The following is a 26,709-nucleotide window of genomic DNA, read 5'->3' on the forward strand; positions in this document are numbered from 1 at the left end:
AATACTATTCCGTTGTTTCTCGATCGGAATCAAGCCTAAGCTGTCGAACTGTAGCGTAAACTCTGCAGTGCAGCGCTGTAGAATCCGATGCATTTCGAAAGTTGACTCGGACAACACTCACAACAGAACAGAGTTCCCGTCAAGTAACAAAATTTGGAAGTACCTACGGGCGATATATGTGTCACAGCAAATATCAAAGTCCGTATGACGAAAACATTGACGACTGAGATGGCAACCGGCGGAGACCGGTGACGGCAGTGCCCACTACAAGCGTACACTGTGTGTGTCATCGATCTGAAACTTTCGGGCTCGCCAAGGCCGTAAACTTGTGATATTTTAAAAGCCACAGCATCTCTAAGAATGATAACTACTGTTTCGATCGTGCCGTTGCATTCGCTTTATAAATATAATTCTAAATATTCTAAATAACTCAAAATACTATCGTTATCCGTCGCCAGCGCGGTGAAAGCTATGTCCGCCGATGGCAGACTTGCCTTGGCATTGCTCCAGCGCGAGACAATGATTGACACGCGCACGTGACCGAATCCGTATGTCTGATTGGTGGAGATACCATTCCATGTATCAATTTTTTATCTTAAGGTAGAATGCACCTCGAAAAAAAGTTTCTCTAATCACTTGAAAATAATTCTATTGACTCTTTGTATCATAAGCTTCTAATTTTTTGAAAAAAAAAAATGGGGTCATCCAGCTAAGTTTTGAGGAAAAGCGCCCTCTATTGACGACTGGTCTGCGTTTTTGCTATTTTTCATACGATTTTGAAAAACGGCTTGAAAAATAATAACTTTCTGAGGACAGTCACATTTCTTTACTATTCTGGAATCTAGACTTGATAAATATTTCATCTATGCCAAATTTGACATTATGCTTCATTAATATGATGATTTTACAACCATTTAAATGTTCAATTGGCCAAACAAATTGCCTAAAAATTACACTTTTTTGTCATTTTTTAATACTTCCACACTTAAACTTTTTTTAGAATTTGGAAATTTTTTAATTTTTAATGTACTTAATAAAATTATGGGGAAAAAATGGGGGGTCACCATGGAAACTTTCAAGATAGAGGAGGTTAAACTTGGCATATGATGTTTTCAACAGTTCAGAGGTGGACAGGGAAGGCAGTTGGTTGCTATGGCAACTAGAAATTATGGTGAACCATAAAGGATGGAAAATATATTAATTTACAGGCCAACTTGAATCAACATTTTTAAGAAGAGGGACAGTTTATTCTCTTTATGGTTACCATGGTAACATGGATACCCTGCACACTTGTACACAAGTATTACATTGCCATTCTCACATAACCTTCATACATACAGTAATTTATCCATACATACACAAAGGAACATGCACATGCAGTAAAGTACACTAACATACTTACATCTACATTCATATACACATGTGAATATATACAAATGTAAACAATACATGTATGTATTTGCCAGTTTTATTCAGCAGGTGCTGTTGCTGTGTGTTAACTTGTATTGGCAAAAAGTATATATGTCCATTTCTAATAAAAAGCATAAAGGTGTATTTTTATGAGAAATGTTCAAAAATACAACAAGAAGATATTTTGACACTTATCATTTTGAAAAGTGTACACATATGGCATGTATTATTTTTTTGTTTTTAGTTACTCGTGGTTTACTGAGAAACTCTTCACTCAAGAGAGACGTTATACCTTCATTTCCATTCCTTTCAAATGCCAATTGCAAGTGGGAGTAATTCAGACCTGAACAGGCTATTTTGTCAGCCATACTAGAAGATATCACCTTATCCCTAGATTTACATAAAGCAATTTTCAAAGAATTGAGCCTTATTTTCTTTCTCTGAAGGAAGTGCTGGTAATTCATCATAGATTTCAAAGAAACACTGTGATTCAATATATCACTAACACTGACACCTGCTGCATCAAGTAGAGTTTGTAAAGCAATAACATCTTCTAGTGCATTGTGGGCTGCATATTCACTGTTCACAAAATGTTTGTAAAGGTGGGTTGTGAATAGGATTGGAGATTAGGATACTTGGAGCGGAAAAGTGGAAGAGTATCGCCAAAGTCAGCAATGACACCAGAAAATTTAACCTCAAGGCCTAACTTTGTGATTAACTTCAGTAAATATTTAACATCAAAGGCCTTAGCATTGTGACCTACAAGTAGACATGGTCCATTCAGCTCACATAAAAAACTTAAGAAGTTACACATAGCATCTCTTTGTGATAATGTGTCCTCTTGTTTACCATTATAAAGTAATATACATTCTCCATTTTTGTCAACGATAGATAGACCTGTTATCTGGGATGCCTGTCTTGAAACATATGTGTTCTCTGGCAAAACATAGCAATCAAAATGTTTGCTGTTGTTAAGTGTATTTGCAGACAACTGAAGTATTTCAGCATCATCTCCTGTAAACAATAACAAGAAAACAATAACATGAATACATGTTGGCATGAATACATGTTGGGCAGAAACAGAGAAATAAATACTTTACAAATTTACTAACTATATTTTTTAATTTCTTAAAAAAGAGTTGTTTACTTAAAGTTACCTATTTCACTTCAAACCATATTTTCAAAAACTAATATTAAATCTAGTTTCCATTGCCAGCTTTCAGTCTGTCATCTCAAATAGTCTGTATCACGCTGTTGTTTCCTGTGGAAATGTTGTGCAGCGAAATGGGGTTAAAGGGTTGAGGCAGTAAACATCCCAATAGGTGAAATAAAGAATTCATTTTGCAGCAAAACAAAACTACATACACAAACACAGAAGGAAGTAAATGTATTTTAGTGCAGATTTATACATAATTTTTATTTTGTAAAGGTATCATCTGACTTCTCAGTGTAATGTGTCCATAAAACACAGCACACACATTTATTTTAGAGTAAGTCTATGTCCTTCTCTATTTTTTATATATCAATTTTTTATATATCATTTTTTTTTCTGTGGGGTCAAGAGATCAATAGGTAAATTTGAAGACAAGAATTAATGCTTGACCAATCAACCTGACAATGACATGAAGAAAATATTTCATTCTAGGTGGGAAATGGGATTTGCCTTTCTTTATAATGACTATGACATCGAAATAACAAACATGCGCAGTGAGTTGGTAGTAAGACCCATTAACAGTCACCTGTTTGAGAATATATGAGCAATTGCAATTCACATTCAATATTTCTTACCTAAACCAGATGTCTCTACATCAAACAATACAACATGTTCAATATTTTCAACTGGTACTGATTCAAGTGTTGGAGTGGTGATTGGTGGTGGTATTTCAAGAGTGTCCTGCTCTTCTCTCACTGCTAAATCAACACTGGACTTGTAGGTTTCCCCCTCTCTCACTTTATGACTGGCCATTTTGCTGTTTCTCTTTCCCTTTGATTCAAGTCTTCTCTTCTTGAACTGACAAGTACTCTGTATTTCATGTTGACGTCTTTGTTGTTCATCAAGCTTGATGGCGTATGATGCAGTGAAAGTCCCAGGAGATAGGTCAGCGCTACGATGCACCTAGATTTTCAATTCGAGAATGTGAAAGAAAAATGTTCTTTGATTTTGATTCTTGTTAATTGTGTAAGTTAATATTATGAAAGTAAATACAGTTAGATAAAATGAAAAACAGTAAACCCCGTCATGTTGATCTGTTACTGTTATGTATTTTATTGTTGCATTTAACCTCTAATTGAAGTCAGTTACACTGCATTTTAGGCTTGGATTATCACATATCCACTGTCAGCTTATATGACTTAATGCAAACAACAAAAATGAAATGGTAATACTATGCTTCAAATACAGAATTAATTTTCCTTCATCAAATTGCCAAAAGAGTCTCCAAGCAGCTTCACTATAGAGATATAATGATTATGAGAAATTTGGTCAAAAGTGTTTACCCAGCAAACAATGTAATGTCGCGGAACACAATGCACACATGGTAACTAACTACAAACTACTTACATCTGATATGTAGGAGTGACCGATGTTTTTTTGGGCAACGGATGCAGCAACTCGGAAAGCTAAACTTTCTGATTCACTGTAATGGTGGCATTTTGGTGCCTTTGACGCTATACTATTATTCATGCTTTCATTTGCCTGGCTGCTGCCTAAGTTAGCCAATTTGAAGGACTGGCAGGCATATTTCTGGAACATAGTTTGAAGAGCTTCTCTTAGGGCATCACCTTGAGATCTTGACCAAATGGCAAAGTCTTGTGCTTATAATTAACTGGGTTTCTCTGGAAACCACACCATTTGGATGAACAACCATCATGTTCACCAAAGGCATGAGGTGTTATGCATCCTAAAGCTGTACTGAGGGCATCAGGGTCACCTTTATTCTGTTCCACCACATAACTGAAACATTTCACCAAGTAGTTAATGACTGTAGCACTAAGCTGTTTATGATGTTGCTTCATAGAGTGCAGGTCATTGCTAACATTTTTTTTGACATGGTTTTTATCACTAAGTTTTCTGATTTCACTGTTAACTTCTGATCGGATGCGTAAAATAGTTGTGGTGTCATCATCACCTACAACAGTTCCTATTTCGACACAGTTTGCTTTGGCTTCTTTCAGCATTTCCACTATCATAGCCGGTTCCATGGCTTTGGATGACCCTGTCCAGTTTTTCCTGCAGTCATGGTTACTAATGGGTACATCTTTCCTCAAAGCCTCTTTGCACTTTTTACAATTTTTACACTTGACACTAAAGCCAATACACTTTCCTGTTTGATGCCCTATCATAGTGGCATGTCCTAGGATAGAAAATAGAATACTGTATTTACCTGTAGACTTATTAGTATCTTTTCAAGGTTATTTACTCATGACTACAGCATTATTTTCTGCAAGCCTCTAATTTGTATTTCAAGATAATGTGTATTTCACAGTATCTTGTGGATCAGAAATGATTTGCACACGCTTCACTTTCTCGCCTGTTTATAATCAAACATTGCAGTACGTATGGTATGCATATTTCTGAATGTAGAAATATCAACCCACCTGACAAACTATTGTAGCATTTTCCACTGCCTCGCTTCTGCCATCCTCCATCAACAGATACTGTTATTAACTCGTTACTGTCATTTGATTGCTTACTGAAAAAGTTAACATAATTCCTTGTTATATATCTGGTAAAAATACACCAACATTTTGAACAATCTTATCTCATTACTCATGTCATTCAATAATTTTGGATAAAAAGGGGCACAATTTATATCAGTTTTTAAAGAAAGTGACTAACTGCACAATTTTCAAGGGAAAAACAAAGAACTAAAGTTACTTAGACCGTTGATATCCACTCATGTAGATCTGGGGATTTAGGACTGCTGCTTTAGGTAAATGATGGGTTTGGGTACTCAGTGTAATAATAAATAATAAATTAACCTGCATTTTTCTTTGCAAATAAAATCTGAAACTTACCATGTGGCTTCCTTCTCTTCAAATAATGCACGTCTGACACTCTCCTTTGCAACATTCTCAATTGCTTTCCCAACTTCTCTTTCACTCTTTTTAAGAGATTTATGGTGGATGGCCTTCATGTTCAAAACAGTCAGGAATTTGTTTATTTGGCGTTCACCAATTCCAGCATGCAGCATCGCTATTGATGTAACAAATATGAAAATGAAATTCTATGTAATCTGTGGCAGCTTCAAACAAAGTAATCATTCACTTTTCTCAATAATCAAGTATTTGTCTACAGAGCTGGAAGAAAAATGTGTACAATTAAAGAAGACAGAACATCACACGTACAAAACAACCACACTAAAATAATACAAGACTCCAGGAAAAATGAATACCAAAATGATGCTTAACCGCATCAGTACACCGATCATTTCTATATAAATGCTTACATCTATTCTGGTGAGAAAAATATGTCAGAATGCTATCAGTCATGATTTCTGGATACAATGATCATTGAAAAATCTCCATGAATGTTTTCGTAAACGATTTCCAAAAACTGCTTATTTAGTCTGACGGGTAAAAATCTGTCAGAATCGGGCAGACATTTAAACATATTTTAAGTATCCAAGCATACAATATTGTCAGTGCACAATCCAGTGCGAAATTATTTAGAAATATTGGATACGTAATATCATTTAAAATTTTTCATAAAAAACAACGATGCATAGCAAAAAATATGTTCCTACCTGCACCAAGTTTTGTGTTGATATCCCATACGACACCTTTGGTATTTGGGTCCTTATGACGTTTCCCAAGAGGGACATAGTTGATGGCAGCACAGGCAGGATTGTCACACTGAATATACAACATACAGCCAAGCATGAATTTTTTGTCTCCTACACAAGAGCTTAGCGACAACGGCAAACTGCAGTGAAAGCAGTGTTCAAGGCCTTTCGCTAACACATCCAGCTCGACTATTCGTCTCCCCTCTCGCCAGTCGTCGTACTCGGGCTCAGCAAAAACATCGTCAGAAAATACGTCCGTGTTCAAATCATGCCGATCATCCGATGTTGTAACTTCAACATGCAGTTGAGGTTCGAAGGGCATGTTCAAGTCAGATTTTAATCGCTCTGCATAATATTTTGAGGGTGTCTCCTCTGTACCACAGTATAAGTGTTCTTGGAGAAACAGACGATCATCATTTGACGTTGATCTTGAGTTGTTCTACACGTTTCGACTTCACTTACTAGTAATAACAATGTTCTTACGTGCATCTTCTGCTGCAATTCGCCGAGTTTCTTCGCGGATGAATTTTTCTCTCGTCATGAACCAGGCGTTTTTACCTCGTAACGCTGCCATGACTCACTAGTTCACCTGTCGTACAACACTTGAAAACAAATAAACGGTATGTACGGAAAAAACTGCCCCAAATAACTGCTGAGATACGACGACCGTCCACTTTGTTTCGATCACACCGGAAATGAAGTTTGACCTTTGACTTTTGCGCAGACCTCTGCGCAAACCACCAAAATAATCGAGGCGCGTTCTACCTTAATGGGATTTATGAATGAAAGTATACCTGTAAACATTTGCACATCTCCTGGGTGACAGACCGCTTTACTCATTAAATGTAAGTAATCCGCGTAAATAAAACACAAAATCGCGATAAAAATCATGCAATTTGTTACAATAATTTTGATCCATCCACATCAAAGAAAAATAAGAAGACTGTTCATGTGATAAATATATAATCCCATGGAATTTTTCTCTGTTTGACGTCATCGTATACTCGTGTTTTTCGCGGAGCCGCACAACTTCTCGCCTTCGGCTCGAAGTTGTACGGCTCCGCGAAAAACACTCGTATACGATGACGTCAAACAGAGAAAAATACCATGGGATTATATATAATTATATATATATATATATATATATATATATATATATATATATATATATATATATATATATATATATATTATGTGTGTGTGTACACAAATACCGGGTATGAATATACATATCTTTACTATTATTGTTGTATTAATTCGTAACTCCACTAAATGCTAAATTGAGTAGCCCCCCCTTTCTTGTTCTCCACTTTTGAGCAACCCCCCCCCTTGTAGCTTTCGATTTTTTGACTGACCCCCCCCCCTCAGATTCCTCCCCCCCCCCAGGCCATAAATAATGACGGCTCCCTTAGCTACTAGCTACAAAACAATAAGGGCATCTTCCCCAAATTAATCGGGACCAAAAACAGCAAAGCCTTGTATGCATAAAACTCTTTTATTCGAGTCTACTTGTAAGGTCAATGACAGTGGGTGACCCATATCAATCCAAAGTGCAGAAACTTCTTTGTTTTGTTATTTTTTGTACTCTGATTTTTTCCAGTATCGGTGGATCCGTTGTGGAGGTTTTAGTTAGTTCACTGTCATGGGGAGTACTTTGGTTCTCCATAGTCTGCAAGGAAAGTTGTACCTGAGTTTGAGTTTTCAGACATGCAGAAATTCTTGTTTAACTTGAAGTTATCACTCAAACTGAAATGATGCCCACTGCACTGGTACAAAAATCACTGGACACAACAGATCAACTTTGGTCCATTGTCACACGCCCTCAAGTGGCACTTTGGGATGACCATCTGTTCATGCGAAGTATAAGAGATACATTCACACAACTGAATGCTATTGCCACTGAGTTTGTAAGCTACGTCTTGCATCCAGTTTTGGTTTTGGGTTATGTGTATCTTTGTAAATCATCCACTGTATGAAAATCTTGTTTCATTAAGTAGCCTCACACATGCATAATTCTACAACTATTGCGAGATTGCACTACAAACTTCGAACATACGGGGAAGAAATCAGTACTTCCAGCACCAGTCTACATCTGAATATATTCCTCTCTTTGCATGTTACTGTGTACTACTGCCTACGCCATGACCGTAAGTACAATATCAGATATCTGTTCGTTTGCTGCCAGTACTGATACAACAGTAAAAAGAGGAATAAACGGAGGCGTAACTGAATATTTAACTTGAAGCTAGCGACATACAGAATACAAGAAATTGAATGTTTCTTCTTCTAGTTGGAGTAATGTTGATGATATATGGTCTTAACAGTGGTATCCATGAACATCTATTGTCAACTGTATTCAACTTAAGAAAAGAAATATCATCGTATGTGGACAACGAGAATTCATGAAATTCTAAAATATACACGTACCCATAAAAGTTACACCTTCGTGAGACTTCACTTTTATCTCAAAATGTACATGTATAATACAGTTGTAAATGAAAAATTTTGTAACCTTCGCCAATTTTGATCAGCTTTCTCTTCAGTAAAATGAAATCAACATAAAAATAAACTTAGCAAAAGTAAATCCTCTCAGAAACAGAAAATGCGCACACTCACAGAATATAATAAACTCCTTCCATTTGCATGTACACCATAAACTATGAAAATTGTATCGTTCAGTTTATTTCCGAAACCTCGCTTTCATTCGGGTAGTTGGTTAGGGTGACTACACAAATCTAACCCTGCTTGGCAGACCGGACAATGGTTTGACTCAATGCATTTCCAAAGAGACTTGATTTCAGAAATGTATTTTCGTCATATCCACCAATAATGTATTTTATGAACAATCTTCGTTAACTGGTTTCCCATGCAATAAAATGCGGATATATGAGTTCAGACAAAAAGCGATGAACAATGGAGTTGCTTTAGAATTTTAAAATTGATTCTCAAACCTTGTAATAAAACGTAGAACACTCCCTGAGGTTAGGTCGAATGTTGTAAATATGCTTTCTCATCAAAAAGGTTGTGTTTGCTATAAATAATCTACTAGAATCCGCTTGAAGAAAACATTAGTTATCCAAAGGTATTGCCACAGTATAGCGAGGCTATATAAGTTCATTGCTCTGAAAAGAAAGGTTTCAGAGTAGTACGCATGTGCAAGAAGAGTCGTCTTTCTTCGTCGCCGTTTGAGTTGACTTTCCCTGGCTCTTCGTTTCCAGATAAGCATTTTCTTCCAGATTTGCGCTTGATTTGACACAGTTGTTGTGTTTGTCGTCATCAGAATTTGTTGTGACGTCATCAGTGTTCTCATGACCATATTTGCTTCTTTTAATCTGTTGCTTCTAATATGATTAATAAGGGTGTTACATATATCAAAATCACTATTAACCCCCTCCGACACCACATTATCATGGCTGTATTATCGTCTCATGAAATGTAATAATTGGCTTAATTCTCGCACAAATTCCCGTTAACTGTTTTGACTGATCAACATTTCCTATGATATTTCACAGCTCAATCAACCAAATTATCAAATTTGTTAAAGCGCCAGTATTTTCGACGAAGTAGCGTTCAATGGCGCTGTTCAAATGAAAGCTCAATTCTTGTGGTCTTTCATAAAAAAGATCCATTTTCAGTTTTTCCCTGGAGCTGTACTGCTTAAAGTATGTGACTTGCGTAGTTCCAGAGGGGTGCATTCCAGAGGCCCGACGTAACAACTGTGACGAAAAAACACGCCCTCTGTCTGATTGATATATTGGATACGCAATAAATCCTGATTGGATGAGCAAAGTTCACACAATGTCGATTTTTGATAAATCAGATTTAATGTGCACGTAGGTTGCAAATTATTGAGTGCTTTGTATGTACTCAGTAAGTTCTCGTCCTCGATTTTGATTTTCTGATTAAAAATTCACATTTACACTTATTAAATTCTGCCTAGAAAAGGAAGTACAGTTTCTTACCTTTGTTTCGATTGAAGGTGTTAATTCGTCGATCATCGTCATGACGTCAAACATCCCGTTTTCTTCAGCCAATTGCCTTGCAGTAACCGATTCCACCAAAATGGGATCAGAGTCACTGTCTGGCCGGTCCCATTCCTTCAATAAATAATGTTTGAAAAAAATTACAGAAAGATCAGCTCTATGCCCCTAAAAGCGGATTTAGTTCTTGAAAGTTATGTTCTTGTTCATGGCAAGCCGAACTTTGGTCGCACGATCCTAAATAAGAACATATGTCATAGAATTTAAAATACTGTTATGAACACAAGAAAATCCATATATAATAATAATTATGATAATAAAGTACACTTATAATATGCGGCCTAATCTCTGAGAACAGAGCTCGAGGCGCAAAAATGACGAAGTACACTATGTAAGAGGAAATGTTGAAACACTATCACTGGAGACTAGGCAATAAAAAAGGTCAAAACTAATGTTTAAAGAAATAAATCTTAAGGAAACGGCGGGGGAAAGGGCAGACTTGGAGAGATGAAAGGGAAATTTATTCCATAATGTAGTGCAGATCATTCTAAACAAATTCGACTCTGTTGCGATTTAGACGAGAAAGAATCGGTTAAATACTGAACGGTGAAGTGTGATTAATAATCGTAAGGTCAGCTTATATATTTGCAAAACTTCAAATATCAATGACCTCACCGTATAAAGTTTTGTACCCTTCCGAATCAAAAGTGGCCGCCTACCTGATGCTCAAAGACTACGTTGACATCTTTCTTTAATAGTTGCATAGCAACAGCACTTTGATCGTTTTTGATAGCGATCATCAAGAGAGTATATCCAGCACAACCTGACAGAGGATCTCCGTAAGGGTCCTTTGGATTAGATGAAGAACATGTGAGCATATGGGGATCTCTAAAGTGTCCCGTGGATCAAATGAACGTATGAATGATATCGTCACCACCGCCATCATCATCACCATCACCATCATCATCATCATCATCATCATCATCATCATCATCATCATCATCATCATCATCACCATCATCAACCATCATCATCATCATCATCATCATCATCATCATCATCATCATCATCATCATCATCACCATCACCACCACCATCATCATCATCATCATCATCATCATCATCATCACCACCACCACCACCACCATCATCATCATCATCATCATCATCATCATCATCATCATCATCATCATCATCATCATCATCATCATCATCATCATCATCATCATCATCATCATCATCATCATCATCATCATCATCATCATCATCATCATCACCATCACCAACCATCAGCACCACCACCATCATCATCATCATCATCATCATCATCACCATCATCATCATCACCATCACTATCATCAACCATCATCACCATTATCACCATCACCACCACCACCACCACCACCACCACCATCATCATCATCATCACCATCATCATCATCATCATCATCATCATCATCATCATCATCATGAAAACGTATGTCTGTATCCTTTAATTACTTTCCTACTTTTGGACCAGTCCTCGTTCCCACCTTGTTTGTCAAACAGTCTATGAAACTTCATTGCAAGATTACGCATTTCTATATGTTCATAAAAAGGGTTATTCACACGCACTGATGGGCACTGCCCCTCAATAGAAGGCACTTGTTAGTCCAAGGATAGCTACGAGAAGTGAAACCACAACAATAGAACGATAGTATTACAATACGAACCACGGTAATGTTGATGTCCACGCCATCGTTGATCAGTTTTTTCACTATGTCCGTATTTCCCTCGCTGACGTAATGAAATAATTGCTGAAAATACATCAAACATTAAATGTCAACTTCATCGAAAATCATGAAATTATTTCGGTCACTTCCCTTTGGATCTACTTTTTGTATTCAAGTGTGAATAGCAACAATTAAATAAGAAAAACTTGACAAGAGACACCCACCTCCTGCTTTGAAATCTACTGCCGTTACGTGATGAAAGACACGCTGTTATTTTACAGGTGTCTCGTAAACTTGTTGTTTGTATACATGTTAATTTTCTTCCTTTAATCCGCAAGTGGGTTAAGTCAGGGGTCCAGACCGAATTTTGTATGTAATTTCTCAAAAATCATCGGTTGTATTTTATGAAATTTGGTACACATACATCTATGTAGGTAGTTTTTCTAGCCTTTCAATTTATTTGATTTAAAACTACAAAAGCAATTAAACGGTCGATACAACTTCGCTTTGTTATGTAGAGAATAACTATTTGTGACACATGTGTTGATGAAGGTGTGAATCTTTGATAGTTCATTTCAGGATGGCCTTTACAAAAATGGCAAAAATTTACATATTTCATCGCAATTTGAACAAACCTGATTAATGTCATCCCTGATGACATGTGTCTCTAAATATTAAAGGAATATGACTGGGCATTTTGAAGAAGAAGCTTGGAATGTAAAAAGTTGACGGACGTCGAACGATGGACGACGGATGACGAACGCCCCCACACATCCACCTATTAGGTGAGCTTCGCGTCATTGACAGCAAAGCTAATAAAAGGTGTCACATGATTTTTATACAAACATTTTCCCGCCAAATTCGATAAAACTATCAATCGGAATATTTTTATTGTCAAGAATGTTGAAACTTTGTCATTGTGGCACAAATTAAACAGTAGATTGAGGTCACTCTATCAACACCCCTTTACAACACAATTTTCGCAGTATTCACCAAATAATTCTGTCAATATGTACGATTTGTGAGGGAAATGTTCTGTAACGATTTTGGTAGCATATTTTCATGATAAGTTTCCAAATTGTAAACTTTGAAAGTAAGGTTGTAAGGGTGCTCTGCTAGACCATGTTCTCCATCGAAGACAAATGAAAATTTTGGCAACACTCTTAAAATTTGAACGCCAAATAAGTCATTCTGCAGCCCGTCTATGACAGCTACGGATCGGAAGCATCCCGTCGTCAAAGACTTCATCTGCAATTGAAAACACTAACACTTCTTCCTGCATTTCAACGTTTGAAAATGAAGCCAATCATGTTATGTTTACTTCACAAGTCAGTCTGTATCAATCTCCTTCACTCGATCTCAGTTTTGTTCAGTTTGAGGATCGATTTGATGACGTCTCTGTTTGGTATTATTTAGTTGACCGCTTGCTAAGGCAGGCATTTCTTCGACCATCAACGTTGCTTGAGTTTCCTTTGCATGGGTCACGTGACAGTTTTCACCAGCAGACATTTTACTTTTCTTCTGCACGGTAACTTCATGAATCTTAAATGATGTTCAATAGTATTGTCACGTGATTCGGCCCATTGCAATTCACTCTGAGCAGCTAACGATGTAATCAAGAGAGCGATACTATCAGAATAAGATTTTTATGGTAAATTTGTTCCCATTCTGCAAGTTGTATTCACAGTAGTGCATTGACTTCAGAACTTCATCGACATATTTTCAAAAAGTCAACAAAACTTCAACAACAAAACTTTCGAAAATCTACACTTCCATTGATCAGATACCACCAATGCCGATCTCACTCAATCATTGGGTCATTTGTTGATTTTCAAATTCGAGCACGTCTATGTCGTTTAAAGACAGACGTTTCATTACAAAGACCAAGACTGACTTAAAGCTTGTTAGTATCCTCGAGTCGGTGATTACAGACGCTTTGATCATATCGATTAGTTACAGGGCATCATTTGGCCATACCACTCTCTTTACAATCGATACGCAAAGCCTGTCACAGACAATGGGTGCGTAAACACACTCGAACATTTCAAAGACTTCTGGTTTTGATCATGAAACGAATTTGAAATCAACTCTACACCTGAGTAGAGGTTTCCTTCCATCATACCAGTAAATGTTAACATCGTAAAACGTCATCATCGATATATCTATGGCCTATCCATGATAGCAACGAAATTTACTGATATAACGAAGTTTCTTACCTGCGTCGATGGTAGCTTTTCGTCTATCAAAGGTACGATATCTTCTAATCCTCGCTCCTTTGCAAAATCTCTCGCAGATTTCTTTCCCCCTAAAACCTGAGAAATATCGCAAAATTCCAAAGTGATACATTTCTTCGTTTATGTAATTAGTTAATGAAGGTTCGTAAAGTGTATTAGAAGAAGTGACTTTTTAATGTACAAAGTTACCCGATAGCTCTTCACAAGTCACGTGCTTCCAGCTTGCTTGGCAGAATCCGTTTGGCAGTGACCATCTACTACTATAACGGTATATACCGGTGTGATTCGATGCATCGACTTCGGGTCTACTTACCCACATTTTGTGCTGCACGTTTATTCCAGCTTCGATGAGATACTTTGCAGCATCGATCTGACCTGCATCTATGGCAACCATGAGTAAATTACGATATAAAGAGCGAGCCGGACTATTACCATCCTGCAACACATAGAATATTCTTTTAAACGAAACTAACCGTCAAAAACTCTCTCTCTCTCTCTCTCTCTCTCTCTCTCTCTCTCTCTCTCTCTCTCTCTCTCTCTCTCTCTCTCTGTAATGGAGACTCGGAAAGGCATATTGTCTAATTTACAATCGCAATTCCATAGATATACAGGGAAGAAAACCCAAAGTTGTCGTTGAGGCGATAAGAAACGAAGAAAGATATTTAAGCTTCTTTATATTAAGACATATAAGAATGTTTGAGCGATGAAACTTGTTCAATAATTACACTAGTACTGACCTCGTCGGCGTTGATCAAATCACCACCTCGCCCAAACATTAGCTTTGCTGTTTCAATATCACCAGTTTCTATAGCGACACACAGCCCCTGTAGTACGCAAACAACGTTCAATATAAAACAAACGATTTTGAAATGTATTTTTGTGAAACGTACATACATTTTAATTATCAACAGGAAACTGGTTTATCAGTGCCTTGTTGATTATATCGGTCGTAAAAGGCATGTCACTTTCACAAATACAGAATACAGTTGATACATGTCAATATCTATCCATACTGTGTATGTGTATGTATTAGTGATATTAATCTCGAGGACTATTACATCATCAACTGGCAGATCGTCTATGTAGCCGACACGAAGCATCTCATTGTCGGCTACATGGACTGTGTGTCCATCAACTGCTACGTAACAACAGACTGGCCCACAAGTCGCGTTGCGCGTCGCGAGTGTTCGCGGTAGCTACTCAGCTCGCCATGCGCAATCATTCCAACGTCAACGCGACACTCTGCTGAAGTTTTTTATTTCAGTTTACTCTGTTATGATATTTTTTTGCCCCAAGACTTTTTGCAAGTCTATATAAGAGCTATAACCACGTAAAGTGGACTGAATGTATTGGGCAGCCAAAAGAATTCTACATGTTTTCATTGCACGTAGTTAGCTGAAAATGGAATACACGTTGAATAGTATATCCGATTTGTTGCGATACGAGTTCATAAAATATTGCTAAACAATGATAGAAAAGTTATTAAAATAAGAAGTTTTACTTCCATATTTATAACTAAAATGCACGATACGAAAAGCATTGCACTAAGAGAAAAGGCGAAACCACGCCCGTTCTAAACCCTATGACAAGAGTGAAGATTTTCAGGGTTTGTTCATGGCGCGAATGCCAGATAGCGAAAACAATATCCTCTTGCATATAAATTATGGTCCTACTTTTTGTGTATCTCCGCATTGCCTGTGCAACTTTAGAAATAGAAAAATTCATTTCTAAAGCTGCTGGCCAGTAAGACATGATGTTGTCTAGATGTTGAGAACAATGTAGAATTATTGAGCAGTTCCACAAAGCTATGGTACGTTTATTTAAAATATTCAACACAACAACAAAAGACATCAGATATAATATCGATTCCATAAATCATGAGGTATGGTAGGACCCGATCTGTTCTGCCTAGGAAACAAAGACACACATGGCCGGTATTGTTATAAATCTCGGAAAGTGTGGTCTTCGTAAGCAACTAATTAACATTTAGGGAGAATTTTTATTGCTCATCGCTGACTACTCTATGTTCACATATTAGCCCAGGGACACCATGTTTTACGCATTACCACTTTGTTCGGACGAGAATGTACAAAAATCTGTAAGAGTCCACCCAAAATGCATAAAGCTCTATAGATATTTCAACCAAAGCAAAAATGCTTAAAGCTCTACAGCTATTTTAACCAAAGCAAAAATGCATAAAGCTCAATAGATATTTCAACCAAAGCAAAAATGCTTAAAGCTCTACAGCTATTTTAACCAAAGCTATGGTCCAACTGGTCTGAAAATTGCGTCAAATTTATGGACACTCCGACAACTTGACTCGAGGTGCATCCTTTGAAATCTGCAATTTATGTCGACAAGTTAACACGATTGGAACAAATTTGGGATAATTGGATGGTGAAGTAATGCCTATTTAATCTACAAATGTTATCTCATCTGCTTTTTATATTACACACTTGTTTTTATCAGCAATTTGCAATATTGCAACATTCAGCTACGCTGCACCCAACACTTTTGAGAAATTTGAAAAATATGAAAATCCAAATATCCCACATTAGTTCCAATCGTGTTAAATATGTCTTGCAGTTTTCATGTATGTGAAACACTTCAACCAAGCGCCGTTTTATCTTTTAGATTATCAACTCCAGACTTCATTTTCCGGATTATGTTTACGTATAATCAATTGAAGAGTAAATTAATCCACCTTACCTTCACAAGTTGTCTTTGCTCTTCTGTACTATAGCCAGCCTGCGCCATCATTGGTCAGTTTTTCAGCAGTCTGTGTGTCGTCAGCCAAATAAGTCAAGAGGCGTTCCGTGCAGTTATCATGGCCACCTTAAAAATATGACAATGAGCGATACGTGAAACTTTTAATCGGCCTGAAGAGTGTTGGTGTCTTTGTGCTACCTCCCTGAACTACTGGACTGTAAAAATAGCGGACGCTAGACGCGTCTTTACGCGTTCAAAATGTACATGTCGGTGTTCAAATTTGAACGGTTAGTGTTCATATTGTTAACACTAGTGTTCATATTATTAACAATGATGTTCTAAACCTGAACACGTAGTGTTAACAACTATCTCCTTCAAGTGTTCAAAAACTCAGCATCACAGAAATTTTACAATACTGTGAAACAATTAACAATCTTTTGTGTTTTTTACTTTACAATGGCTATATTAACTTTACTACTGCCTCGCTGTCCGGCATACGTACACGGATTTCGGTGTAACGAATTTCACAATAAGTGGAAAATATTTCCGGTCTACAATTGCTGAAAGCATGTTTTTTCTAAAAAAGGAAGTATAAAAAATAATTTTACACGTTTATTACGGGTTGAAATTTTGAAATTTTGAAAAGAAAATCAAAAAACCACCATGCACGCTTTAATTTTAACATCGGCGTGCAAGAGGCGTTCTACTTCTTAACACTTGGTGTTCAAGTTTGGTGACTTTTCTTATCCCATGATGCATCAAAACGGAAGTTGCGACATGTTTCTTGTAAGCGCACGCTGAAGTCGTGATCGTGCGAAAGCAAGACCAGAAAGGGTAAGTTTTCTCTCCAAAATATTAAAAGGTATTGGATTTTGAAGCATCTGTATTATTATCCTTCGAAATTAATTGTATTGTACTTTGAAAAAGCTTAACTACGTGAAGAAACCTTTATTTCTTTCAGTGGCTGGTGGACCATACACTAGCTGTGAATACGCAGCAGTGTTTTGGGCCATGGGGTATCGATCGCACTCGGGTCAAGGGTCATCACTGGAGCGATGACCCTTTACCCGAGCGCGATCGATATGCCACATTACCGCTGCGTAATCACAGCTAACACATGTCTTTTAGTAACCACAATCGCATGTAAATTTTTAGTTAAACATGGAAGAATATTGTTTTAGCATATGAGAGTTGGCTTTGCTTTTACTTTTCATCAGTTGATGACACGAAGAAGCCAATATTTTGTAACATTGACGAAAAGAGGCACTGTATAAAAAAGTCACCCTCTTTCCTTAACCTACTAAGGCCAAATTGTCTTTCATTTGAAGTCTCATGTCGCCATATTATCTATTGTTGCATTATTTTCAGGATGTGAAAAGTTGGATGAACGTGAAATCCAAGAGTTATTACAGAAGCTATTGGTACAGAAATTGAAGAATATGAGTGTACAGATAGCTGTCTGGAAACAAGCTTGAGAACCTCAGTTCATCTCTGATGTAGATTTGAACTTTCGAGGGTTAGTAACTGAATTGATAAGTTTCTGTATTTTGTTCTGAATTTATCTGAGCTATGTCCAGAACGCTATGATTAACTAAATATTACTGGAGAATAAGCTTTCAAATACTTGTAGTCGCCCTTATCAGATGCAATGGTGGAATGAAGAATTAAAGCAGAAAGCCACAGAAAATTCACAGTGAAAAATGTACACTCTAAATTTCGGAATTTTCTGAAATTTCCACTCTGAATTTTCTGACGTCGCTTTCTGCTTCAAATCTTCATTGCACCCTGGCATCTGATGAAGGAGACTTCACGTCTTTAAAGGCTTATGCCAGTAACATTTAGTTGATCATAGCCTGCTACCAAATCTTTGATTATTTTATATTTTAGATCAAGAAATCTTTTGTTAACGGTTTGTTACTGATTTTAACTTTGCTGTTAAGGACGTAGACCTAATATCATAGGTGAATGTGTTGCATCATCTCAAATGTTTACATCCCAAGCGTTTTCTTCAAAACGGCCAGTACGATTCATTTAATATTTGGAGTACAGGTTTCCGGGGATTTTCCTAATCATATATCTACAATTTATGATGAAATACACAAAATTGTATTTTGAGACATTAAAGACATTTCAGACATTTTTAAGACATAAGGAATTATCAAAATGTGATATATTCAAGTAAGCCAAATTTTTAGCTTTTTCAAACAGATGTTTTCGTACGTTTTTGCAAGTATGAACATATAACGTAATCCACAATAAGTAAAACCTGTTTTGTCACTACTTTGTTCATATTGTTTGAAAACGATCTACAGTGTTTATGGGGATTTTCTTTTGTTTATGTTTTGATAGGAAGGTGTTAATTAGCGTTGGTGTTTTCCTCTGACAAACTTTACAAAGTGGCCATATGGCCACTTTGTATAGTTTGTCAGAGGAAAACACCAACGGTGTTTATGTGCCCAATTGACACTAAATAATTGTATTTTACTAAAGGATTTTTGTGTATTTTTAAATAAAATAATTTTACTGAATATAAGTGGTCTGTTTTGTTATTTCCAGGCTTGAACACCCCATGAACGCGCAAAATTAAAGGTGTTCAACAAGTGCATATCATGTGTTCTAACCCTTAACACACTTATCGTTGAACGGCGTCCATGCGTTCAAAAAGTGTTACAGCCCTTTGAACGCGTAAATGCGTTCAATTTTTTGAACGCATTTCATGTGCAACGTATGTTCAGATATGGAACACATGGTGTTCAATATAATGCCTGATGAACACGAAGTGTTCAAAAATCTGCACACGTGTGTTAAAAAAATGAACATTGGTTGAACACGTAGTGTTAAATTTCTGAACGTCTAGACGCGTTCAAAAAGTGTTACAAAAAGGCGTTTAATTGGTGTTCTATCCTTGAACACTTAACTTTACAGTCTGGACTGCTGTCATGAGAATGCTTGTCGATCATTGCTTCCGACAAATTGTCATTGACTATAAATGTATGGCAATGATTTTTTACACCGATGAGGAAAAGTTTTTTGGTTAAATGATGCGAATAGACATTACACCTGACGATGCATCAGAAACTACCAGATTTAAAAGATTGGCGCATTGGTCCTTCTTGGGCAGAAAATTCTTAACTTTTTGTTTCCGGTGCACATGCTCTGTGAAACCAAAGGAACGATCAAACGGTATAACTGTTAACTTTCATGATTTAAAATTGAAAACGATGAATGTATCTAGCGGATTTTATATCATTGAACTCAATGATTTGCCTTTTATGAATTACGTTACTGCTATCCCCCTCTGTCTCTGTCCCGCTCGGTCTCTGTCTATCTGTCTGCATGTCTGTCTGTCTGTCTGTCTGTCTGTCTCTGTCTCTGTCTGTCTCTCTCTCTGCTTCTCTCTCTCTCTCTCTCTCTCTCTCTCTCTCTCTCTCTCTCTCTCTCTCTCTCTCTCTCTCTCTCTCTCTCTCTCTCTATATATATATATATATATATATATATATCGTCATGTCTAGGCTTTTGCAAAGGAATACAGTATGTGAAACGGCTTTTTTGCAACCAACACCAAATTTTGCCGAATAATTCTTTTCAAAAGAAATAGGAGACTCAAACTTTCAATAGCACAGTTTATATGCAGGTTCTTCTGGTGTTTAATTTAAAAAAGCAAGATCGTTTTCCATAAATTAGTCAAAAGCGTTGTCGTATTTCTTTCGGGAGTTATATTTACGTACGTAGGTATGTTTTGCGCGACGATTTTTTAATCATTCTTTGCGTGATCGCACTTTATATTAATGCTGTTGGCGATGGTTGTTGTCTCTTCCAGTGTGCTACTACGCAAATACACAGTTCTTCATTTTCAGAGAGAGAGAGAGAGAGAGAGAGAGAGAGAGAGAGAGAGAGAGAGAGAGCCCTCTTCATGTTCTTACCTTCTCATAGATTATGCATACACTTCATAAATGCATGGATGAACACTTTGTCTGGGTACAAATGTTTGACATTAGGTAACAGGTATCGGTTGTAATAAATGTGGTCAATTTACTGTATTAGACACCACTGATTCCAAGATTTCATTGGGTGGTTTAGGAATGTAACCTCTTTAGGTGCAAGTTGCCGAGAGTTTTACAAATTCTTAATAAGTAGAAGGAATTTCGGACAGACACCCAGACAAATACAGAAATTGATCAAAATGCCGTCATATTTAACGCGTGTGTTGGCGTAGCGTAGTAACGGCTGATGGTTATTTACATTCTATTGTCGGCGGTGAAACAACGAATGCAGCTTTGGTTTGGATCTAATTTCGTGCCATTTCAAGCTGTACCGTGTATGGAATTCAAACTGCACGGTATTTGTAGCCTTTAAGCCTTATACTGCGGGAAACCAGTTATTTTCTTTGAATTTCTGACATCATGAGATATACGGACTATTTGAGTTGGATTTTAGCGCAAAATACCTACAAAACTACGTTAAAAATGCTCTACAACGTAGGCAAGAGTCACTGTGTTGTTCTAATCACGATATAGCCTCAGATAGCATTACCAGTAACAATATGATCACCGAATGGGCGTCCTTCTGTATGTGCGGTCACTTTGCAAACAAGCCGCGCAAAGAAGCAAATTCATTTATAACACCGGTCTGCAGCTGTTATGTCTGCCGGTAAAGTTTCGGCAAAACAGGAAAAGGAGAAGTTTTCCAAAATATTGTAAATGATGGCTTACCTTGACTGAGTTGTAGCTGTTGTAGCTGAGTTGAACAATTGGACCCGGCTCACAATACTCTGTTGTTCCCGACTGCAACGTCACTTCACCGGCATGATTCAATACAAAGAGATCTAATGTACACACAGCAGTGAAGACCCACTCTGTGAGCACTGGTCTCTCCCACGTTACAACTACTTCATACTTTCGATTAATAATGGAACGCTTCTCATTTGCATATAAACGGGTCTTTACATAATTAACTGCAAACTTTAGAAAGCCATCGCTTAGGTTCTGTAGTGTAGCATACCTGTCGCCGATGTACAGTTTTCCTGAGTAACGATAGAATTGCTTTCTTGTCGGGACCTTTGACCTGTGATTTTTGTATACCGCCTGTGTACTGAAGAAACCATTGCAACGTATACATAACACATAGTGAGTGTACTGTGAAATGCAATGTTGTGCACATGGCATAGCATTAAGTAGTCTACCTGCCATATTTTTGGGCTTTACATGGCACGGTATATACCTTCACATAATATATACCAACACAACTCAAGTTGGCAGTTGTTTTTCATAACATTTTGTTCTCTGTAGCGACACAAATTCTGATTTTCTCCAAGTCGTCCAAGAAAATACCCAGAGTCTTGTCAATACAGCTTGTATATACGTCTGGTGTACTGTTATTGTTATGGTGTACTGAAGGCATTCCTGTCTGAGCTTAAATTCAAAAGCCAGTAACAGCAATAGCCTTTACAAATATGTGCATGCACTCTGCTAGAATGCCAAACAGAATATGGGGGCTTGTAAGGGAGCATTCATTATTTACAGGGAGGGGGGTCGGTGGAAATCAGGGGGGTTGACTTTTACAAAACTGCTTTTTAGGGGGGGGTCAAATTTTACAATCAATGATTGAAGGGGGGTCAAATTTTACAAAGGTTTGTATTGAGTTATGGAAAACAAAATTGACTTTGGAATTTCATTAAAATGTTGCTTGTGTAACCGATGTTTCGAGACGGCAGAATAATAACCGACCGAAGCTCAGCCAAATTTATTTCTCTAGCAGGGCCAACAAGTCCGAGACTGGCGTTAACCTCCCTAGAGCAGCAACAGAGCATGTAGCCCCAGAGTACAGGTCTGTGTGTTCCTGGCGTTATACGGCCTCCACCACAGCCCTGCAACGGTCTGTGGAGATAACTGGGGTCTCTGCAGCGAGATTCAAAATGGGGATCTCCATGGGTAAACAACTTGTCGAGTACGTTATGTTTCAGAAAATGAGCGGTTTGGACGTTAGGAGCAGTCAATCGCATCTTTCCTGGGATCGGTTAGGATGTAAAGGTAGGCAGGGAAAGGATTTTGCCCAAATAGAGCAGAATTTCGGCCAAAAAGAGGTTCAGATCCAGGACGCAGAGACCTCACTTCTCTTCATAGACCATTGCAGGGCTATGGTAGAGGCCATATAATGCTGGGAACACACGTGCACAGACCTGTACGCAGGGCTACAGAGCATGGGGCATGAAATGAGGAACCAACACACAGTCATATAATGTAACAAACAACTTCTGTATATTATACCCGGGATATGATATTGTGTCAAATATCGGGGTCTACATATAAAATAGTAAAACTGTACTTCAAAACTATAAATATAACTCCATGGTTAAACAATAACCGTACTGATCGACCTCCCGATGGCAGGAGTCGAACACACTTTCAGAACAAAAACTCTGTTCAAACCCTTTATAAATGCTTAACAATTCTATGGAAAACTTAACGTTACCGCAGAGGTAGCTCAGACTTGACCACGCGGCTCGGAAACACAAATAGTTCACACGCGACTTTAACTAATGTTCGATGACGATCACAATTGTAAGTCCGGTGTAATGTCTGCACATGAAAGTCGGCGACAACACACGCAATTCACTGCTAAGGGACCGTCTCAGATTGTCGCAGAAGTTCAAAAAGCGAAATTCATTCGTTTAGGGGGGGAGGGGGTTTGACCTCCATTCAATTAGTGAACTTCACTTTCGCACTTTTATTTTGTGATCACAAGTTTTCGTGTGTTTATTTTAAATTAAAGAAAAACTGCACACTTGTGCCAACAAATTTGTAACCGTTTCCATCTCGTTTGTGCCCCACACACAATTTACCAATACTAACATTGTATCCTAAACCTTTCACTTATCAAATTCAACAAAGACAAAAGTATCATTTTTTAAATGTGCTATTTATAAGCATCTGCTCTAACCACTAGATGTCTTTATTCTCACATGTTATGCATCTGGTCATAGTCGTTTTAATATGATTGAACATGCCTAGGCCCCCTTGTCAAAGTTTCTCGCTTATTTACCGCCCCTACCAAGTACAAATTGCGTGTTCGCAGAGACAAAGAACAGATGCAAAAAGGGAAAGTAAAATAAAATGAAACTTTTATGCGGTAAAATGCCCTGTTAGTAGTCAAATCTGATCGGTTACTTTAATTGTAATGTGGCAAGGGGAATACGTCTTTAGTAGCTATAGCAAAATGCAACATTGCACCCTCAGGCAGACATAAACATTTCGCACTTTTGAAGTTTCGTTTAGGGAGGGGGGAGGGGGTTTTGATCAAAACGAATTAATTTCGTTTCTTGAACTTCTGCGACAATCTGAGACGGTCTCTAAGCAGCGTCCAGTTAAGCTACCACGGGAGCATCCATCTTAGATCTATGTTTGTATACTTCCGGTCGGGACATGCCGAACCTAATCTGAAGTCTTCCTCTGCTAACTCCGCGTATCGACAAAAGTTCAGTGGAACAATCATAAATAATGTTCTCATGACAATCTCAGACATCTGACTGAACTCATAAACGGAATAAAGTTCACAATTAACACACAATTTGCTGCAGAAAGATCAGCTTTCAACTTGTGGTGATACTATCATCTCACATAGCGGCCGCCGCGTAGTATGCATAGAATCATCTTCGCTTGCCAAGGTCTCCGCTCCGGGCAGCTGGATGCTTCCCGAAATCAGTGGAAGACTCCTGTCTGGCTAACGAGCCGTGCGAGCGGACGATGGCATAGAATATGAATACTACGCGGCGGCCGCTATGTATCACTACACTCGTGACTGTGATCTCAGCTTGCAGTGCGTATTGCAAATATACGGCACGGCTTTCACTTGTGTGAGCAATGTTCGTTCGATCGACTAAAGTAGAGTAGAGGATGGCGTAGGGTTTAAATAAACAGTCCGATCCGCATAAAGTTCGATCTCTGCCACTCACCGGTTTCTTACATTATATCTGCTGACTTGAGTAAAACTCAAAATAGAGAAATATCTGACTTGAAAAGCACACGCTGACACTCAAACCTTCCAGTGCCAGTGCAGCATGCATCGTAAAACACTCTCTGAAAGTTCCTGTCTTGGACTCCCTGGGTATACAGTGATAACACACAAGAACTCCCAGGCAAAATAGAAAATACACAGGTCCTCATACATAATCTATGAGAATAGACATCAAATCAGGTCCAATAATCGTTATCATTCAAGGTAACTAAGAAAGTTACCAGGTCCAAGGAACATATTGAAAATGACAAAGGCAATGGGGAAAGAAGCTATGAGAAGCTATGAATAATTTCTTTTAAATACAAACTAGCTAAATCTGTCTATTTATGACTCTTGATTATTGATATTAATGTACTTGATCAGACTAGGGTAGTTAGGCCTACCAGTGCATGTGTGAGCAAGAATTTGATTTTGGAATTTCACCAAATTGTTAATTCACTATCTTGTCAGAGGAAACTATGAATAATTTTTTTCCATTACAAAACTAGTTAAATCTGTGTATTTATGTACGCTTGATTATTGATATTAATGTACTTGATTAGACTAGGGTGGTTACAAGTTGATGTTTGTGCAAGAAATTTGATTTTGGAATGTCACCGAAATGTTGATTCACTATCTTGTCTATGAGGAAACTATGAATAATTTTTTTCCAATATAAAACTAGGTAAATCTGTGTATTTATGTACTCTTGATTATTGATATTAGTGTACTTGATTAGACTAGAGCGATTACAAGTTCATGTGTGTGCAAAAAATTTGATTTTGGCATTTCACCAAAAATGTTGATTCTCTTGTATGTGAGGAAACTTTTTCAGCCCGGGGCCACAGGGTGCGAAGGGTTAATGAATCAAATCTGATGATTTTTTTTTCATGAATGGAGTCACATTTTACAATTGATGAATTGAGGGGGGTCAAATTTTAGAAATTTGATTTTGGAGGGGGGTCGCTTTTTACATTTCATTTGTCTCTCAAATTCCACCGCCCCCCCCCTCCCCGTAAAAAACGAATGCTCCCTAAGCAGCATCTCGGAAGCTGTTATCCAATTGGTTGGCTGAATCCTACAGTTATAATAGAATTATACAAATTGACTCCCTAAGTTGCTGCGAATAGTGACAATTGACCAATCAGATATAACCTTCCTATCCACATGCACATCAGCAGGGGAATATGGAGTTTAAACCTACCCTAGGGGGTCCACCAAGAGAATCTTTTTCACACACTGGACAAAGATGTTTTAAGATTTCCTTAAGTAACGGTTAGCCGTACGACTCTTAGGAACATTTCATCGCAGTCCCTGGAGATGGAGGGTCAGTGATTCCAGTAATAAACTTTCCCAGAAGACCACGAGATTTTGACCAGTTCACCACACATATGCACTAGCGATAGCGAATGGAGAGAGAGAGAGAGAGAGAGAGAGAGAGAGAGAGAGAGAGAGAGAGAGAGTGAGAGAGCCGGTCTGAGGTTTGTATATTGTTATTTAATAGTATACTGAAATTCTGGCGTGAAACTTCTCAAAAGAGATTTGTCTCTAGCTGAGATCTCGCGCGCGTTCCAACTGTGCTATATTGCGAGTATAATACAATCATGTCAATGAGTTATTCATGACGTTAGTCACTGTTCTGAAGAATTCGATAAGTTAATTACTTTTCAATCTCAAATTTCGAGCATGATGCGTGTTATTTTGCATTTGGACACCCGGTCGATAGTGGACTTTGTGTCTCAGACTGGGTGAATCGTAGACTCACATGCACAAGACACACTAAAACTACATACAAAATAAAATAACACCACCCGTGTAATCGTTTGAGGCGCTCGATGCATGTGATCACTATTTAACATGCATCGTGCGCCTCAAAAGACTATTAAAT

General features: G+C 37.8%; 2 protein-coding genes across 3 annotated transcripts; both read right to left on the reverse strand.

Moving 5' to 3' along the window:
- Nucleotides 1–1,452: 1,452 nt before the first annotated feature.
- Nucleotides 1,453–6,898, reverse strand: LOC139119680 (uncharacterized). The gene is made up of 5 exons (XM_070683521.1): nt 6,156–6,898; nt 5,428–5,605; nt 5,008–5,102; nt 3,199–3,526; nt 1,453–2,424 (listed from the first exon to the last, which is right to left on the reverse strand). Exons 1-4 carry the CDS (start codon nt 6,514–6,516, stop codon nt 3,516–3,518), a joined length of 645 nt encoding a protein of 214 aa, XP_070539622.1. The 5' UTR covers nt 6,517–6,898; the 3' UTR covers nt 1,453–2,424; nt 3,199–3,515.
- Nucleotides 6,899–8,274: 1,376 nt separating this feature from the next.
- On the reverse strand, nt 8,275–21,878 carry LOC139119681 (ankyrin repeat and KH domain-containing protein mask-like). 2 transcript variants are annotated; one of them, XM_070683522.1, is made up of 9 exons: nt 21,542–21,878; nt 16,830–16,955; nt 14,858–14,944; nt 14,434–14,556; nt 14,103–14,198; nt 11,887–11,970; nt 10,894–11,022; nt 10,157–10,291; nt 8,275–9,535 (listed from the first exon to the last, which is right to left on the reverse strand). In XM_070683522.1, exons 2-9 carry the CDS (start codon nt 16,878–16,880, stop codon nt 9,332–9,334), a joined length of 909 nt encoding a protein of 302 aa, XP_070539623.1. In that variant the 5' UTR covers nt 16,881–16,955; nt 21,542–21,878; the 3' UTR covers nt 8,275–9,331. The 2 variants fall into 2 exon arrangements, with proteins under 2 accessions (XP_070539623.1, XP_070539624.1); XM_070683523.1 differs by lacking the exon at nt 14,858–14,944 and having other exon boundaries at nt 9,178–9,535; nt 21,542–21,679.
- Between the last annotated feature and the right edge of the window lie 4,831 nt (nt 21,879–26,709).

This window comes from Ptychodera flava, chromosome 20 (genome assembly GCF_041260155.1).
Source record: "Ptychodera flava strain L36383 chromosome 20, AS_Pfla_20210202, whole genome shotgun sequence".
In the NCBI taxonomy this organism is placed as follows: domain Eukaryota; kingdom Metazoa; phylum Hemichordata; class Enteropneusta; family Ptychoderidae; genus Ptychodera; species Ptychodera flava.